At 37.4% G+C, this 19,586-nt stretch overlaps 1 protein-coding gene across 2 annotated transcripts; it reads left to right on the top strand.

The window, feature by feature from the left end:
* Positions 1-7,285: 7,285 nt before the first annotated feature.
* tfap2c (transcription factor AP-2 gamma (activating enhancer binding protein 2 gamma)) lies at positions 7,286-18,154 on the top strand. 2 transcript variants are annotated; one of them, XM_030134733.1, is made up of 8 exons: positions 7,286-7,400; positions 7,925-8,386; positions 8,765-8,816; positions 10,398-10,469; positions 11,093-11,315; positions 13,491-13,609; positions 15,624-15,765; positions 16,623-18,154. In XM_030134733.1, exons 1-8 carry the CDS (start codon positions 7,353-7,355, stop codon positions 16,915-16,917), a joined length of 1,413 nt encoding a protein of 470 aa, XP_029990593.1. In that variant the 5' UTR covers positions 7,286-7,352; the 3' UTR covers positions 16,918-18,154. The 2 variants fall into 2 exon arrangements, with proteins under 2 accessions (XP_029990593.1, XP_029990595.1); XM_030134735.1 differs by lacking the exon at positions 10,398-10,469 and having other exon boundaries at positions 7,353-7,400; positions 16,623-16,917.
* The last annotated feature ends 1,432 nt before the right edge of the window (positions 18,155-19,586 follow it).

Below are 19,586 nucleotides of genomic sequence, written 5' to 3'. Positions count from 1 at the left end.
AAAAACAAAGATGAACAACCCGAAATGTGCTATTTTAACAATATTCTGCCTGTTACTAAATGTTTTGTGTTAATAATAAGAGATGCATAGAAATTATATAGAAATTGTTTAAATTTTAGTTCCAAACTCCAAAATTTTGACAATATTCTGCCTGTTACCAAATGTGTGTAATGTACATGTATGAATAATAAGTTGAGGCATAATATTGTTAAAATTGCACTAACTTTTCAAATTGAATTTTTGTTTTTTCAGGTTATTCACATCTTTTTTGTAAAATGTAAATATTATTCATAATTTAATTGTTGTTTTTTTTTTGTACTAAAAACAAAATGAAAAGCTTGGATTTTTCATTATTTATGGGTTATTAAGTCATTATTTTACCGGTCTGGCCCGCTTGAGATCAAATTGGGCTAAATATGACCCCTGAACCAAAATGAGTTTGACACCCCTGGTCTACAGTAGCTCCGTTGTGATGTGAGGAACCATCCACTAGGTGGCAGCAGAGGCGGCCTTATCTCATTCTATGACTTCGATAAACTTCTGTGGTCGCCGTATAAAAAAAAAACAAACAAAAAACAAAAAAAAAAAAAACCCCAGAGCATTCTATGTCTGTGTCCGCCTGCTTCTCATTAAGCTATATAAAGTTACACCATAAATAATCCAATCATCGTGGTTAAAATTTTAAATAAACACTTTATCCTCTTGTCTTCATCCAGATGCTCCTCATGATTTGCTGCTTTGTTGTCGAGGCGGATCTTTCAGCGCACGTTTTGTCCCAGAATATGAAAGTTTACAACGGGATAATAAATCAATAATCGGAACCACAGACCAAATGAAGGTTTTCTAAATTCACTTTGTGTTACTTCGAACCATAAACAAGCCTGTGTTTGCGTGGTTATGAGCACGTTTGATAAGAATTAATATTTGTTCCACTCTTTTATATTTCCATGGATTTTTTTTTTTCTTCAGTGCAACATTGTGATGGTTTCATGTGAGCCCATAATTTTGGGTGCACTTCTTTTTTTATTCGATAGTGTGTTTTTAAAAGTAAGCCTACATTTATGTTATGCCACAGTCTGCAGGATGGAAGAATGGTGTTAAAATACTGCTGGATCCACATTAACTGATGTTTTCTTTTGGAGATTTAATGCACAACTTGTGTATTTTCCCCCATTGTTTATTATTAATTTGATGACATTTTTTCCTTTCTAAAATCTACATGTTTCTATATAAACCACACATACCTGATTAGGAATTTACAACTGGATCAGACTTGCTTTTTTTTTTTTTTTTTTTTTTGTATGGCAGGTGTCAAAAACTTCAGATTAGAAATGTTAGTACCAGTACGAGGCATTTTCTCAGGACAAGTTTCTCAACCACACAGGGGAAGACACTTTGATCTGTTCATTAGTCTTAAGCTGAAGTATTTGAGAGATCAGATAACAAGAGTCATTTTAGGCCTAAAAAGCTTCAGTGGCTTTTGAAAGCAGATTCTTTTTGGTCAGCCTGGGGCCATGTGGCTTTGGGGGTGGAATTACCTCATCTAGAAATTCCCCTACCCGTGCACGTTTTTTTTTATTTTTTTTTTTATTTTTTTTTACCTTTTACTAAACTTCTATACCTCTATAACAATGTTTGTATTTCAGCAGATAATTATGAGATTAAGTATAAATCTGTGTATCTTTGCTTATTCCTGTGAGTCATGTTATTATTATTTAAAACTGCTGGTTATTTTACAGGTTGGATTGATATACTCTGCTGTGCTCATCTTTAAGTTTTTTTTTTTTTTTTTTTTCATTTACAACCCACTTCATACGGAGGAGCTGCAAATCGATTGTTTTGATTCCTCCTCCTCTTCCTCCACCTCCTCCTCCATTCAGGTGTATAAGCCGGGACGCATGCGCACTACGCGACTACCAGGTGAAGTCGTGAGTGTGAATCTCACATGGTTTCACTCCTTCGCTGTGTCTCACTGGGATTGCATAGGGACTAGAGTCTTGGAGTCAGATGTCTGTGCTCGACAGGATAGACTGGAGGGTGAGTTGACTCGTGTTATTTATTTTCCTTTTTTTTTTTTTTTTTTTTTTTTTTTTTTTACAGATGACTTCATTTAAAACAAACCTGCCTCGTGTTTATCGCTTTTGGTGAGGAGCCTATATTTGTTTTACTGCTTTCTATTGTAATCACCTGTTTGGAATCGCTCTGTGCCGTATGGGATTTTCAAGAACCCATGTTTAACCCTTTGATGCATGAATTATCAAAACCTTAGTCAAGATTTTTTTTTTTTCCCTCAGTGTTTTTATTCCTCTTTATGCATAAAGAAAAAAATGTGGTTAACATTTTTTTTAAATTAACCTATTTTTTTTTTATGGTGTTATAAAAATGTCCACTCGACTGGACACCATGCGTTTAATTTTTGAAGCAAAGAAACATGTATTTAACCCTTTCATGCACGAATTATGAGAACCTTAATCAAGATTTTTTTCCCTGAGTGTTTTCATTTCTCTTTAAACATGAAAAAAAAACAATGTGATTGAAAAAAATTCTTATAAAAAAATTTAAAAAAATAAATAAACATAAAATATATAAAAAAGTAAAAAAAAAACAAAAAAACATTAAAAATAAAAAAGTAAAAAAATAAAATATAATAATAATAATAATAATAATAATAATAATAATAATAATAATAATAACAATCAGCTGGACACCATGCATTTAATTTTTGAAGAACAAAACATGTATTTACTGATAAATTGTGTGAAAACTATGGGGGGGGCTTGTGATTCTGGGGGTTTATGCTCAGGGGAGATCTACACAAGGTTACCAATTCATGTCAGAAAATATACGTAGTGTCTTAAAACTTTAATAAAGATATATGTAAAAAAAATAAAAATAAAAATAAAAATCCATGAATACGCAAGAGAACAGCTGTAGAATAGCTGTCCACTGTAGTGACCAGTATGCATGAAAGGGTTAAAACACAATATCAGAAAGTGATATACTGTGTGAAAACTATGAAATAAAAACGTTATTCATGCAGCTAATCTGATGTTTTCTCACATTTTTACATACTCTAATACTAGTTATTACTCACTTCATGGAGATAATATGCAAAAAAAAAAAAAAAAAAAAAAAAAAAGTTAAGAAAACTGTTTATAACAACTAGCAGTTGATTTACACTCAAACATGTTAGTGCAGATCAGGTTTATCAAGAACAGCAGAGTTACAGTAACTTTTTGCAGTGTATGAGATGGTGCATAAGTGTCCACAGTGTTGGCGGATATGCAACTAAAACAACAAAACCCATGAATATATAAGAGAACAACTGGAGAATAACTGTCCACTGTAGTGACCAGTATGCATGAAAGGGTTAATGTCAGTAAGGCCTCATAGATGCATCCTCTTAAAAATATCCAAGCTAATAATAATAATAATAATAATAATAATAATAATAATAATAACAATAATAATAATAATAATCTTTTACACATTTAATTTTAATGGGATACACTGTAAAAACCCACATTATCACTACGTTATTATTGGTTGTGGATACTATAATTAAAAACAAAATAATAATAATAAAAAAAACCTTTCATATAATTTTCAACAACTTTTTTTATTTTGCTCTCGCATGGATCGGTTTAAATCCTTACACCTGGTTTCCACTGAGCCTTTTGTCACCCCAGTCCAGCTCATGTCATGAACAATGACAACCCGAGCATCAGGATCGTTGAAAAACACCGTGAGGCCATGCGTGACTAACTTCCTCAAGCTCTGCTCCTCTGTGCGTCTCATCCAACGTAGACTCACATTTAATCAGCGGGCATTTCACTTCTGCTCCGCATCACAACAAACCAGGGTACCAACACGCAAAAACAGATAATCCATGACCGGCCCCACGTCCTGTTGTTCCCATGCAGTCGATCATCACAGCTTGGGGTGGACAGGCTGTTCCACTCAAAAAGACAAAGGTCTGCACATTAATCTCACCAGTGATTTGACATTTATTATTCCTCCTTTTTACACCGAACCAATTAATGTAATCACTCCAAATAGGGCGCATTATTTTCTGTTGAGTGAGCACTTCAGTGGGTTTAATATTGAAATTTTCATTTGAATTTCAGTGTCAAAGTTGAAGAAGAATGATGCCTATGCTTATCCAAACTGCCTAGTTCTGGATATTACGAAGCTCCACCAAAAATGTAAATGAAGTTAAGAAAGAGTTGTTTTGTTCAGATCTTTTAAGCATTACAGGTTTTCCAGGGAACTGATGCTGCCAAGCCCTCAGGCTTATTGTGGGTTAAAAATAATCACTGGGTCTGCCGACACTGCTACTTTAAAAATCACATCTGTTTGCTTGATTTTTTTTTTTTTTTTTTAAATTTATTTAGACATTAGATCGTAAATCAAAATTATTTCTAATATAGGCCTATTCGTGATATAAAAAGTACATGGAATATGTTGCTAAAAGACTGGAAACTGACTGAATTGATCTCCCTGAATGCTTTTAAATCCAAACTCAAAGTGTTACAGAATAACTCAGTGACTGTTTTTCATAGGTTTAATTGTCCTGTAAATTATTGTATGTTGTAAATATGTGTTGTGTTTCATGCTGTCTCTTGGCCAGGACACCCTTGGGAAAGAGACTCTTAATCTCAGTGGGATCTTTTTCCTGGTTAAATAAAGGTTGAATAAATAAATTTTTTAAAAAAAAATGCACAAATTGCTCAATTTAAGTGCTGTGCGTAAAAAAATGAGAATAAGATGTTGACAAATTAAACCAATATAACCTTCAGTGAACTTTATATATATATTTTAAATTCACTACCTTAATTCTTCATAATCTTACTACTAATAGCCTAATAAAATTATATAAACATCCATACAACTATTATTCACATTAGTAATATACAGGAATAACGGGATTATCAAAATAATATTTCATGCAAAAAAAAAAACAAAAACCTGAATAGTAATTATTTGATTGAATTTTAAAGTGTTTCTGTGCATGTACATTTCCAGACGGTGTATAGGAGATTTGCCCTCCTTAATGTTTACATCATATACATTTGACTTCCCTCAATAAAGACATAGAAGAAACAGAAGGCTTTTATTTTGGAAAAAGGACCATAATGTTGCTCACGTACAAGCATGGAATCTTTTGTGCCGCCACAGGGGTTTTTAACAAGGCCTCGTCTTCTGATAGCTGTAATCAGTGTTTTAATCGAATGTGTGATGAGTAGAATACACGGTAGGCCTATTGTCATTTTCAGTCATTTAGTAAAATCCTAAATGTCAGACCCAGATTTATGCGGCGTGTTGCGCATGCGGAGAAAGTTTTTAAGATGAGCTGAAAGTCCAGGAGGTTCTAAATCTATCACAAATAATACATTTACATTGATGTGACAAGGTGCCACATGCACATTTAAATAGATTTTTGTGTTTTCTTTTGGCATAAATTCTTTGATATTTCCACCTTGTATGTTTGAACCATGAGCGTCTCTTAATGCGTCCTCTTCAATGTTAAACTAAAACCTGCAGCTATAAATCTTTGGATTATGCTGCTTTAAACCTTATCATCGCCATTCTATTAAAATAAATGAACAGATCTCTCATATCCATCCATCCATCCATCCATCCATCCATGCACGTGATTGGCCGAAAGGTGTTCCATGAGCGTCAAAAGCGTGAGCCACTTTGTAACCTAGCAACCCCTCTGCAACAGAACCAATCGGTGTTGGTTTTATTAGTTTATAATAGTCTATAGCACAGGTGTCAAACATGCGGCCCGGGGGCCAAATCTGGCCCACCAAAGGGTCCAGTCTGGCCCTTGGGATGAATTTATGAAATGCAAAAATAGATATTAAGAAATTAACAATCCTTATAGTTCAGGTTCCACATGCAGACCAATTCAATCTCCAGTGGGTCAGACCAGTCAAATACTATCATAATAACGTATTAATAATGACAACTCCAAATTTTTCTCGTTGTGAATGTAAATATGTTCATGTATTTCCACTAAAACAAAGTATAATTTCACAAAAAATGTGAATAACCTGAACAAATATGAACAACCTGAAATGTCTGAAGAGAAGTAAGTACAATTTTAACAATATTCTGCCTGATACTAAATGTTTTGTGTATTTGTAAATCCACTGTGATCTGTAAGTAATAATGTACATGTGTAAATGATAAACTGAGGCATAATATTGTTAAAATTACACTAATTTTTTCAGTTTGCTCATGTTATTCACATCTTTTGAAAGGATAGTTTGTAGATGTAAACCTTTTCATAATGCAAATTTACTTTTTTCGCTCTAAAACGCAGAGAAAAGTTTGGAACTGACATTATTTAAATATTATTATGTTATTATTTTACTGGTCCGGCCCACTTCAGATCAAATTTTGCTGAATGTGGCCCCTGAACTAAAATGACTTTGACACCCCTGGTCTATAATATTGGAATTGCAGAAATCATAAGTGTTTTGAGGCACAGACACGCCTCTTGTTGTTAATGTCATATTGATAAGGCTGCAGGAGTCATTTGACACAGATCTAAATGGGCCTCATTCTGAATCAGGTCTGCAGAAGTCTTACAGAAGAAACACATTTACATCTTTATCTATACAGAATATAGGCCTATATAAAAATAAAAAAATAATACTGCACAAACTCGTCTTCATTTGAAAGTACGCCCCCTCCTCCCCCCCCCAAAAAAGGACTTTAAATCCCTGTGTGAGCCGCTACAGACGGACAGAGTTTTGATTGGCCCGCACTCCCGCCAATCAGTAATATGTTCCTTTTTTTTTTTTTTTTTTTTTTTTTTTTGCTGATTGTGACGTCACTGCGCAGGGTTCCGCCTACTAAAAGCGCCTGTGCAGATATAGTTCATATAGTTGAACAAGTTTACACCAATAGGACTGAACATCTCGGTTTTGTCCATAAGAGGGAGTCAGGTTTCTTAAATGCACCGTTGTCGCCCACTTTCAAAACAGAACTACAGAGCACATTGACCGGAGAAGAGGGGGGGAATATTTGCTTGACAACAATTATTTTCTCTCATAGTGGCTGTGGAGAGTCATATCTGTCTGTGGTCGGACAGTCGGTCACTTTGCCTTGTGTGTGTTTTTTTTCTAAACTCATCTTGGCCTGAAGAGAAAGAAGAAGAAGAAAAAGAAGAAGAAGAAGAGGGTTCATGATCACCAGGAAGCTCTAAATTCGTTCATACCTGGATTAACTTCGAAGGCGATAGTATCTATTATTTTTCCTTTTTTTTTTTTTTTTTTTTTTTTTTTTTTTTTGCTGTTACACTTCTTTTTTTGTAACGGGGACACTTCCTCTTGGCCAGAATGTTGTGGAAATTAGCAGACAACGTGAAATATGAGGATGACTGTGAGGTGAGTTTTCGACAGATACAGAGAAAGAATTGTGTCCGTTGACTGACACCGAACAGTAGTTTGCATTTCTACAACAAACACGAGTGTAGATTGTTTTTGACACGGTGATGGTGAAGTTAAGATAAAAATCTGATCAAATTCTAAGCTTTAAACAGACAACCGAACAGACCGCAGCATGGGGGAAAGAAAGACACAAACAATGAACACATGGGCGTCTACAACTTTATACCAACTGCAGGCCTAGATTTCTGTTATAAAATTGTGAAAATAATATTTCTAATAAAATAGTATGGAAATTTCAGTTTAATTTCCAGATTCAACACTACTTTGGATAATTACATCCTGAGTTAATAATTAATAAATAAATAAGTGTGCATAAATTCAGTGCTCTAAATTAAAACTTACATTTAATGCACATAAATAGTCCAATAAAAGTTTTTGTTTTTTTGCCCCTGATAGTTTTGAACTCTTCCCTCAGCCTTCTTGTCATCTCTCTTAGTTGCCTTATTTCTTTGGTCCTCCAGGAAAGGCACGACGGCAACAGCAATGGGAACCCGCGGCTGCCTCACCTGCCGGCGGTCAGTCAGCACCTCTACAGCCCGTCTCCCTCCCTCTCCCACTCGGCCAGTTCGGACTTCCAGCCCCCGTACTTCCCTCCTCCCTACCAGCCCATCTCCTACCCGCAGTCCACCGACCCCTACTCTCACCTCGGAGACCCGTTCAACATTAACTCCCTCCACCAGACGCAGTCGTCCAACCAGCAGCAGCCGTGGCCCGGCCGTCAGGGCCAGGACGGGCTCGGCGCACACGCGAGAGGCGGGTTGGCGAGTCAGATCCTCGGCCTGGAAGGAGGCTCATCCGGGGCGAGGAGAGAAGGTTTCCGGCGGCCGGAGCTGCTGCCTCCACATGCGCACAGTCTAGACTCGTCGGTTATCGGCGATAATATGGGAATGCACGACATGGGCCACGGACTGGAAGACGTACAAGTGAGTGGATTTTTATTTTCAAATTAATAAATGACTGAACATGAGAGAATATGATTGAACTCACAACATTCTATCTTCATGCAACACATTCATCCAATAAATGCTGCATATTTTCTTGGGTGTAGAATTTTGCGTATGGTCAAATTATTGGGATCCAGCAGCATAAATCTGCCATTTATTGTCATCTGTATTTATTAAAAAAAAAAAAAAAAAAAAAGAATAAATAAAATAATATAAAACAAAATGAAGTCCTGATCTGGAGAAATGTAATTGCATAATTTCAGGCACAAGGCTACATTATGCAGAAAATAATTCCAGCTTTCTATGTCTTTATCTTTTATAAGTGATTTTCATTTTTAATGTTCTTTTTTTTAACAGCATGTAGATGACCACAGTATTATCATGGCAGATCAGACGGTCATAAAAAAAGGTAAGTTTATTTCGTGTTTCTGTGTTGCAAAAAAAAAAAAAGAAAAGAAAATTTTATATATATATATCTCGATGGCCAGAATACAAAACCTCCTATCTGAAAAAATTACTTTTTTTTCAGGAAACAAAAAAAACATTTAGTTTTATTATAGTATGGTCTTTGTTAAAGATATCCAAGCATATTCTACTGTTCTCAGACTCTCTTTCTATATTATGTGTTAACAATACATACTTGGTATTTATACCTCCCACAGTGCAGTCCATTTAATGTGAAAACTCAAAATCTAAAAATCTTCAGATAGGAGTTGTTTTTTTTTTGGCCATCGATATATATATATATATATATATATATATATATATATATATATATATATATATATATATATATATATGTTTTGGCACATGCTGTCTGGGGTACATGTGCCTTTGTGTGACCACATAAAGATGTAGTAATTACTGGCAAGGGTTGGAAATTTACTGTATGAAGTGTATTTTTCCACTTTGAAATGTCAATTATTTCTATAGTGGCATGTCAAGAGTGCACTAAAGGAGTCCTGCATTTGTACTCGCCTTGCATAATACAATGATAATCCTCCTGAGACGCACTTATCTAAGCTTGATGTGATCCTTAGCCTATTCTGTTGCTGGAGGTGCTTGAAAGGATGCCCAGTAGGAAAAAAAATGGATCCTTTTCAAAAAATGGCAGGTTAGCTGACAAGTCACTGACAAGAAATTGAGCAATCTTCACATGCTCGCTGAGGACTGTATAGAGGAGGAAAGCTTTGGATCATCTTTAGGCTGGTTAAGCTCGCAATTGCAGCTCTTTTCTGCTCATGTTAACGTGAAATTAGGAGTTGATCTTGAAGCGGTGTTTGGCTCTGCAGAACCAGCTTTTGGTGGGGTGTGGCATCGGGCTTGCATGTGAAGGACAGTTTAGTAATGTGTTGAGACATGAACTGTTTTGAGTGAGAACTTATTCCCACTGTTTTGTCATCATGACTCCATTAAACGAAGTTTGAGTCAGTGCAAGACCAACATTATTCTACTGTTTAGCTTTGAACATTTATTCAAACAGACTGACAGACAGACAGACAGACAGATAGATAGACAGATAGATAGACAGATAGACAGATAGATAGACAGACAGATAGATAGACAGATAGATAGATAGATAGATAGATAGATAGATAGATAGATAGATGTGAAATATTTGAGGGTATGGGATTAAATGTTGTGCTTTAGCGTCTAATTCTCATGTGTGACACCTATTCAAGACTCACTGTATCTTTACAGCTGTCACAATGAGTTCAATTCGGTGACAATGTACAGTGTTGACTTCGGAATACAACAAAAAGTCAGACAACATCCCAAGTCAGATAAAATGCAATTTGCATGACACAGTAAACCATCCAGTCTCTCTTTGTTGCTGAATCAGTAATGGCTCATTATTGTTGTTCCCATGCTCAAGGGCACGCTATGGGCAATCTAGGTTTTCCACTTGTAAACAATGGCATGTCATTCCCAGCCATGTGCCCCAGAGGAGCCTCAAAGCACATATGTGACTCTGTGATTTCTGTCTCAGTATTAGGACTACGAGGTGGCAGGAACCTTGATCGCTTACAGAGGACTTATTATCAGGGGGGCATTCTTGCGGGTGAGGATGAAGATAGCTGTCTTGTAGTGTGCTGTACTGTTTGTTTTGTCCGATCACTGTCAGTGCTTATTATGTGGGGGGTTGGAAAGTTTTGAATCTGTGATCTAAAATATGTTCGACATTAGGAACTAGCTAAAGAAGCTAAAGAAAAAAACATAACCTAAACTAAAACCCCATGTTCTAGACTACCTAGAGCCAGCCTGACAAGTCATAAAGACACTACACAGTATTTGTGGCTTAGATAAGGGCCAGTCTGTGTGTGAGTACCTGTTTGTTGATGGTGTTTGGCATTTTAGATGTTTAAACAGCAGCAACTGATGTTTGGAAAGCCACACATTTTTTTTAAAGGTCTTCAGTAGTTGTCTTGTGTACTATAGACATCGCCTTTCTCACTTGCTCAGAGCTGCATGCACTCTTCCTTCTGATTACATGCAGCAAAAGAAAACACAGATTCCCTGCACAGAAAGGATTATGATGATTAGGCTTATGTACATACACGCTAAAGAGCATACATAAACAGATGCTATTGCACAACCAGAATATACCACCAATCTGCCCAGGTCTTTATTCTGGCCTCATTGTGTGGCTTATCCTCACCCATATTTTGTTGCTTCATCCTCCAGGACCTGTCACACTTCCCAAAGGAAACACGCTGGGTCTTCCCTTCCAGAAAGAGTCCCTCCTGGGTATGGTTTCAAACCCCACAGAGGTGTTCTGCTCTGTACCCGGACGCCTTTCCTTGCTGAGCTCCACCTCCAAGTACAAGGTTACCGTTGCTGAAGTCCAGAGACGCCTGTCACCCCCAGAGTGCCTAAATGCATCGCTGTTGGGAGGAGTTTTACGCAGGTCAGGCCTCAAACTAACTCTTAGTGACAGTGTGCAGGGTTTTGTAGTATTTCCCTGTTGATGCAGTTTGCAGACAATGCAGCGCGAGATGGACTAATTTACAAAAACCAAGGACTGCTGATATAAATCCAAATGAAATTGACCTATTAAGACCTAGTGTTACTTTTGAGGCAATTACAAAAATGATTTGTTCTCTCTATTTAGCCTTTCTCAAGTAATTTATGATCATTTATTATAATATTATCCTCTGCATTTTGTGTCTTTTTTTTAAAAAGTGAAAATCAGGCATTTTTCAATTTTTAATTTACTGATTATGTAGATGTTCATTAATGCTCAGATTCAGAAACAGAGAAAACTGAAGAAAAAGGGACTTTTGCAGTAAAATCTATCATTAACTGAACATAAACCCAGTGTGTCCATCCGCTGTCATTAATCCAACTCCATGGGTTTTACTGGTGAATCAATGTTGTAGAAGATGACAGTATTTCCGTGTTTACTATGGAGCCTCTAAATGTCCAAATGGGTCATATCTGATGACCATGAAAAGATGACAAATTGCATTTTCCACCAATTATTGGCATGCATTAATAGGATTAGTGGATTAGGAGTTACTAAACATTTTAGATCAGTAGACGATTTTGGTCACCAGTGGCTGTTTGGGTCTTTATGGGTTAATTTATTTGGTATTTCATCATTCAGTGTTATCTCCAAGCTGCTGCAAGTTTGCCTGATTGTCTCACATCTTTAAGGCTGTCAAACTGAGGAGATGTATTTGTAGTGATTTGCACACTACCTCTCATGGGAAAGGGTTTTATAAAAGCACAACTTGGCTCAGTTCCTCTTGCTCATCAGTTTTCTGCATAAAGTTCGTGACATTCTTTGTGTGGTCTGCAATTTTGGTTCTCCGCTGCCTCCGGGGATAGGTTACATCAACACAGTTAGTACCGATCTAAAGACGGTGGGCTCTATGGGTGTGTTTTTTTGTGTTTGTCAGGGGTTGCGGCCAGGCTACGTTTAACTGTAACAGAGCAGTTGACCTCATGGCACATATGTTAGCGTAGCAGTCTGTCGAGGGACCGTGAGGTTTCATTATGTACTCGACGCCCCTCACCGGAGCATTTTGTGCTTGGAGTGCACGTTTGCCACTTCCCATGTGCCTGTGTTAATGCTGACATGCACACACACACACACGCACACACACATACACACACACCAACACATGCATATACACACTGGCAGACATTTTTAAGTAGGTCATATAGCAATAGGAGAGGGATCGTTAGCACAGGGACAAGGGGAGAAGGGGGTGAAGGGGTGGGGTACACTCACACACACATGCCTCCCTAAAGATGCTGTCTTTCTCACCCGCCATGCGGAAGGAGAGCTTGACCGCCAGTCATGCGGAAAACTGAATCGGCCATGGCAAGTGGGGAGTTTAAGTGTTTTGCTAACGCATCTATGAGGAATTTCTCTGCTATGCTTTTTGAGCAGAAGCGTCAATTGCATTATGTTTTTTTGGGTCAGGAAAGGCCATTTACGTATCATTTGTTATTAAAAGTATTCAGAAATGGTCAACAGTGTCAAACTTCTGTTCCTGTTTATTGTTGGTCAGATGTAATGAAATAAGTAGTGGTTGTGACGATGTGAAGAGATTATCAAACAAGAAGCACTCGGAGAGCGCAGACCTCCGCCAAGGCAGATCAGTGTCCTGGATTTGGATGAAAATTTCAGGAAATGTTGAAACTGGCACAAGGAACAAATGATTAAATTTTGGTGGTGATCGGGGGTGGTGGGGGGGGCCACTGATCTGCCTTGGCAGAGGTCTGTGCTGTCTTTTCTAGAAAAGCATTAGGAGAGCACAGACCTCCACCAAGGCAGATCAGTGCCCCCCCACCCCCACCCCCTATCACCACCAAGATTTGATCATTTGTTCCTTGTGCCAGTATCAACATTTCCTGAAATTTTCATCCAAATCCATCCATAACTTTTTGAGTTATCTTGCATACAGACAGACAGACAGACAGACAGACAAACCAACACCGACAAAAACATAACCTCCTTGGCGGAGGTTACATGTAGCTTTATTTCAAGAAATTCATATTAGGAGAAACACTATAATCTTGTGACTTCATGAAAATGGACTCAAAATGTATTTTCGTGTTTCTCTCTCTGCAGGGCCAAGTCAAAAAATGGTGGCCGCTCTCTGAGAGAAAAGCTGGATAAGATTGGGCTCAACTTGCCGGCAGGAAGAAGGAAGGCAGCCAACGTCACCCTACTCACCTCACTAGTGGAAGGTATGACATATCACTCAGTAGCAACTTCTCAGGTTTAATTGCCGCTTGCCCTAGCTGGAATGTTGCTTTAACTATTTGAGAACGTGGGAGCTTCTTCACTTATGAGCAGTGTTTTCTCTCTGATGCATTCCCCAAATATCAGTCATTGTTTAAATGCTCGGTCACAGAAAGTATCAGTCATGAATTGATCCCTTTGCTATTTAAACCATGCTTCATTCACCCAACTTTCAGTGGCACCGTGAACCCGTTTGTCCCCTGCCCATTGAGTTCAGTGAAGACCTGATATAATCCTATGGCACTTACTCTGTTATGTGTTGACATTATCAAGTATCTGCATAAGACCCTGGAGAAACACAATAGTATGCAAAACACAGGTGCAGCAGTTCTTTGGCTGTAATTACACTCATAGAAAACAGCGAAAAATAAATTAGATGTGTATCAGTCTAGCCTTTTATTCAGTTTTAATTGGTGCATAAAGTGGAAATATCAAAACTTTGTATCTCAAAACATTGCAGAAAAGTTCTCATGCTTGGAAGAGGTGGAAAAGTTGGTATTGATAAAAAGTAAATGATGCAACAGATTTGACATAACGCGTGTGTGGACGAATAACCAGACTGCAACATTAATTGAATTCTTACAAGAAGAAACAGAAATGTCATATCACATGGAAACAGAAACAAAATGCCACTTTCAATGAAGAGCTGCAGAAACTAAAGTTGGACAAAAAAGTTGGCTTAAATAAACTGTGGAAGACTTTGAAACAATGGTGTATGAAAAAAAGAAAGTTAGCTTTAAGTTTTTGACAAATATAGCTCTTACTTTTATCAGCTCTGTCATCAGCAGTAAGTACTATTAACTAACTATTAACCGGTAATGTTTAGCAGATGGAAATATGCATAAATTTGCATTTTACAAATTTTACAAAATCTGGAATTGGAAACTCACCTGTGGATTTTTCAAATATCCATTAAGACAGATGCCAGTAAAGTAGAAAAAAATACAGACCGAATACAAAATATAACCAGTCAAAGGGATTTATTTGCTGTGTAATGTTACAATCTCAAGACTTTTCCTTAGATTTCCTTATTTAGACCATATTACACTGCACTCACACATTATAGAAACAACAAACTTTAAATTGCCTAATATGCTTTTATTTCTGGATCATATATTCAAACACATGGAGGGGTGCAGGTTTTTGTTTTTGCTGACACATAGCTAAAATGATGAAACATCATCTTCATCCTGCCGTTTCCTGTATCATGCATACTAAGTTACCCATCATACCTTAGCGAGACAGTGATGCCTCTCCGTGACCACAGTGGTGCTTTAACCACACATACCTGCCGAGGGCTAAAGTCGAATATTTTTGCGTCTCTTGTGCTCTACACGGCTAATTTTTTATAAATGGGCTGATGATTCTGTGCAGCAGAATGACTGCAGGCTTGTGTTATTTAGAGACCTTCAAAGCTGAATTAAGCCTTGTTATCTTGTGTACGCCTCGCCAGGAGGGCCAGCTGACCTTAAAGTTTTTGCTTCTTAATAGCTGACTGTGTCCTGGAGTGATGTGCGTGTCTATCAATAAGCAGTGTTGTTGGCGCCGTGGGCACCCTCTGCTAGCATTTACTCACATAAGCACATTATGACCATGCAAGTCAAAACCACCCTCAAGACAGAAATATATTCATCTCACTAGCTCGTCTTCCCCCAAGCAAGAAGACTGAGCACAGCTGATTATTCTGTAGTTCAACTGTTTAACTTCATGTGCCTTGGTACTTGTGAATATCAGGTCCAAAATGAGGCTGCTTCTTCAAAGTGATAACTCAGTGGGGTCAGTCAGTTTGTTGTTGTATCTCTGCTCCGTGTATTAAAGCGGTGATAACATCAGCGGAAACCGAATTGAATAAAGTAGTCTTGGTTAAAGGCAAAGAGCGATCTATCAGCTTGTCTTAGAAAAGCTTTTACAGGTGGTTTTCTTCCCCTTAAAGCTTCTGTTTGTGTTTGTTTCTCGTAGGTGAAGCCGTTCATTTAGCGAGAGACTTCGGCTACGTATGTGAAACAGAGTTCCCTGCGAAGGCGATTGCTGAATACCTGGGCAGGCCTCACGTGGACCGCAATGAAGTTAACTCTCGCAAGAACATGCTCCTCGCCGCCAAGTAAGTGTCTTTTCTGGATGGTTCTAATTTGCATTCAGTATCGGAAAGGTTTTAGCAACTGGGTGCTTGTGCAGGTTTTGAAAGTCCTAAAATGTATGGAATTTTGAAACGCTGTTTTCCAGACCTTGAAAAGTCTAGAATTTTGTGCGAAAGTCTTAAAGTATGGAAAAAAGTTTCTCTCATAGTTGAATTTTAGAGTATGTTCAAAGGAACATAATCTTGTAAGATAAGAAATACACGAGGAAAGCATGCAAAAAAACTTTTTCACTAAGCGGTCGGTACTGGAATGATTCTAGTGAAATTTGTTTGTGTGATATCTGTGCACTTTTGTGATTTTCATCAGTTTTGAAAATGTTTCTGTCTGAATTTACTGTGAATTATGCATTCATTCATTCATACATTTATTAAAATTAACTTTTCTACTACACACAACAGGTACAATCTCAACCAAAAATGTAGGCACGCAAGTATAGAAGTACATAAAGTTAAGGTCCTGAGGAAAAAAAATAGCAGTCTTGAAAAAGTCTGGAATTTTTATTTGGATAAAGAGCTCAGTGAGCAAGCTGACACATCAAATACTATTTTCAACTGTCAAAGGTTTTACACACTGAAAATCCTGCATTCTTCTCAATAGAATATGTATTTAGACCACTGTTATTGTGTCGCTGTTACATACACCAGATCACCAGCAGCTTATTTTATGTTGTTTAAGTTTTGTTCCTGCCAGAACTTACAAGGTGTTTCTCTTCAAATACATATATTTTGGCTTTATATGTCTTCTGTTAAAACCCAAACCCTAAGCTAAATCTAACTCTAACCTGTTTCCCCTTCTAAATCATCTGTTTTTCGTCTTTCAGACAAATCTGCAAAGAGTTCACAGACCTGCTTACTCAGGACCGTTCACCTCTGGGAAACTCACGACCGGCGCCGATCCTGGAGCCTGGAATCCAAGGCTGCCTGACCCACTTCAGCCTCATCACTCACGGCTTCGGCTCTCCGGCCATCTGCGCTGCCATGACCTCGCTTCAGAACTACTTGAACGAGGCACTCAAACAAGTGGACAAGATGTACCTGAGCTCTGGTAGCGACACCCAGGGATCCTCAGACAGTGGAAACAAATCTACTGACAAAATGGACAAGCACAGGAAATGAGACAAGAATCCTTATGAACTTGAACCTCCCTACAGTCCCCTAATCGTGCTGCCCCCTTTGCCCTTTTTGGGCTTTTAAAAAAATAATATTAGTATTGTCCCTTTGAGAGCTGAATACTGTATGTGTGTATGTGAATTCATATAATATTTTTTGATAAGTTAAGGATTTATAAGATTTTATCACAGATGGCCGCAGTATATGAGAAATCAGCCTTTGTTGGCACCAGTTGTTAACGCCCATTGATTGGTCCTAATGGGAGCCCACCCTGTGAAGGCATAATGCGCACCATACCATACTAACCACTGTGCAGCTCCATACAGCTGCTAATGTGCTGATGCTACAAGCATGGGACCTGTACACTGTTGACAAAAGGAGGAAAAGAACAAAGTGCATCCTGTTTTTTTCTCCCTAGAGGACATCATTTCAAGATGAGTTGCTGTGGCTGTGAATTCCTCTGTTTTTTCCCCCCTCCTGCTCTGTCTGGAGGCAAATCCACTGATTTCCTGTGTCTCAATGGACTTGCAAAGGACAGTTTTTATATGAGAAAGAGAGAGAAGAAATCCACTTCATTTTCCTAATTTTTTTGTGCTTGATTTGTACGACCACTTCAAAATCACTCCAGTGTTATTGTGCTTTGTTCATGAGAGTTGATTTGAATCTTATGTAGGTCTGAATGAGAAACAACGATTATTGGTTTGTCAGTCTGTGTTTGGTCAGAAAACCAGAGACTTTAAAGTCAGTATAATAGAAGCCTCTTCAGTGTTCATGTGGATTACAGGCATAGCAATGCTCCATTGTTACTCTCTTTAAGACCTGGCAGTGGAAACACATTACTTTTTTGTGACCACTTTGGGTATTTATCATTCTTAGTATTTAAAAACCCCAAGTTGTCATCGACCCACTAAACTGATTAAGTCCTGCCAGCGTGTGTGTATGTTGTGAGAATGTGTAAATGTATATATTTCTTTCTTTGAAAATGTTTTTAATTAGACATTAAATTCCAAACATAGAATTTTATCCAGTATCTGGTTCTGGATGTAAATATTTTCTAATTTATGTTGTAATTTAATGGGCTTCTGTAAATAATGGTATCATTCTGGTGTATGGTTTAACTTTTTATGATGACGTGTTAAACTTTTATAAATGGGTTAGTTTTTTATCAAGTAGAGGTTAGGAAGTGGGCATGATATACATTTTTGGAAATATGTTAAAAAAAACAAACAAAAAAAACAAAAAAAAAGGTTTTAAAGTTTCAGGAAAAAATAAAAAATAAAATGAAAGACCCATCTAGTGACTCAGTGATCTTGCAGAGGCACATGCACACATATTTGTTAATGGATAGCAGTATTGTTCTGTAACCTCTTTTTCAGCAGTCTTTCACAGATGATGGTTAAGTCATGTGCTGGAAGATCTTCCTATTAATACACAGCTAAGAAAAATCCCCAAACTAATGGGAACAGTAGCCATCATTATCTGCTCTCACTTCGGCTTCACAAATAGGCAGTGTGGCTCAGTGAAGACAGAGACCTCAAAAGTACATCATGTGATAAACAAAGATGCTGAGAGCTGGGTGCTGGAGAAAATACTTGTTTGTATTCAACTATTGACACATAGATAATCACCCCTAGAGTCCGTCACTTAACATCTTATCTTATCTGTCTGTACTTGCTGTTATTTTCTCTGCTTACTTTCTTTTTCCTGTGTGGTGTTACAACCGGATTTTAGTTTCAGTCTTTAATGGGAAACCTGGTGTTGCAGGTTTCACTCTGCAGAGGACAGTTTCTTGTCATGTCTGTCAGAACAAGAAGAGATGGAAAACCTCTGGTGGGATTTATATGTGGTGCAAGATTACATAATCATCACCTGCTCAGGCAGTCTGCACTTATTCATGTGGTCCTTTTATATCAGGGGTGTCAAACTCATTTTAGTTCAGGGGCCACATACAGCCTAATATGATATAAAGTGGGCTGGACCGGTAAAATAATAGAAATAATAGGATAAGAACTTTCGAGTGAAAGAAAATGTTTAGATCTACAAATTGTACTTGAAAATAATAAACAAATATGAACAACCTGAAAATTTGTTTGTAAAATAAATGTAATGTTAACAATATTACACCGTAGTTTATCATTTACACATGTGAATCATAACTTAGAGATCACAGTGGATCTACAAATACACAAAACAATAAATAACAGGGAGAATATTACTAAAATTCCAAATACTTCACTTAAGTCCTTTCAGATATTCACATTTTTTTGTGAAAGACTAGTCTGTAAATGTAAACATTTTTGTGTAATTTAACTTTTTTTTACACTAAAACAAGGAGACAAATTTACAGTTTTCATTATTTATAGATTATTATGATAGTATTTTACTGGTCTGATCCACTTTAGACTGAAATGACCTAAAATGATTTTAACATCCTAGATTGTTAATATCTTCAGTGTAATTTTTGCATTTCACAAATTCATCCCAGGGGCTGGATTGAACCCTTTGGCGGGCTTGGCCCCCGGGCTGCATGTTTGACACCTGTGTTTTATATCATGTTTGAGGAACTGACTGCAAAAAGACTGTGCCATACTAATACAAAAGCACTAGTGGTAGGAAATGTGTGAACTCATGTACAGCATTGAGTTTTCTGTTAGAAACAATAAATCACATACACT

The sequence above is a fragment of the Sphaeramia orbicularis genome, chromosome 5 (genome assembly GCF_902148855.1).
Source record: "Sphaeramia orbicularis chromosome 5, fSphaOr1.1, whole genome shotgun sequence".
Taxonomy (NCBI): domain Eukaryota; kingdom Metazoa; phylum Chordata; class Actinopteri; order Kurtiformes; family Apogonidae; genus Sphaeramia; species Sphaeramia orbicularis.
Note: the sequence above shows the minus strand (reverse complement) of the source record. Positions and strands in the feature narration are given on the sequence as shown.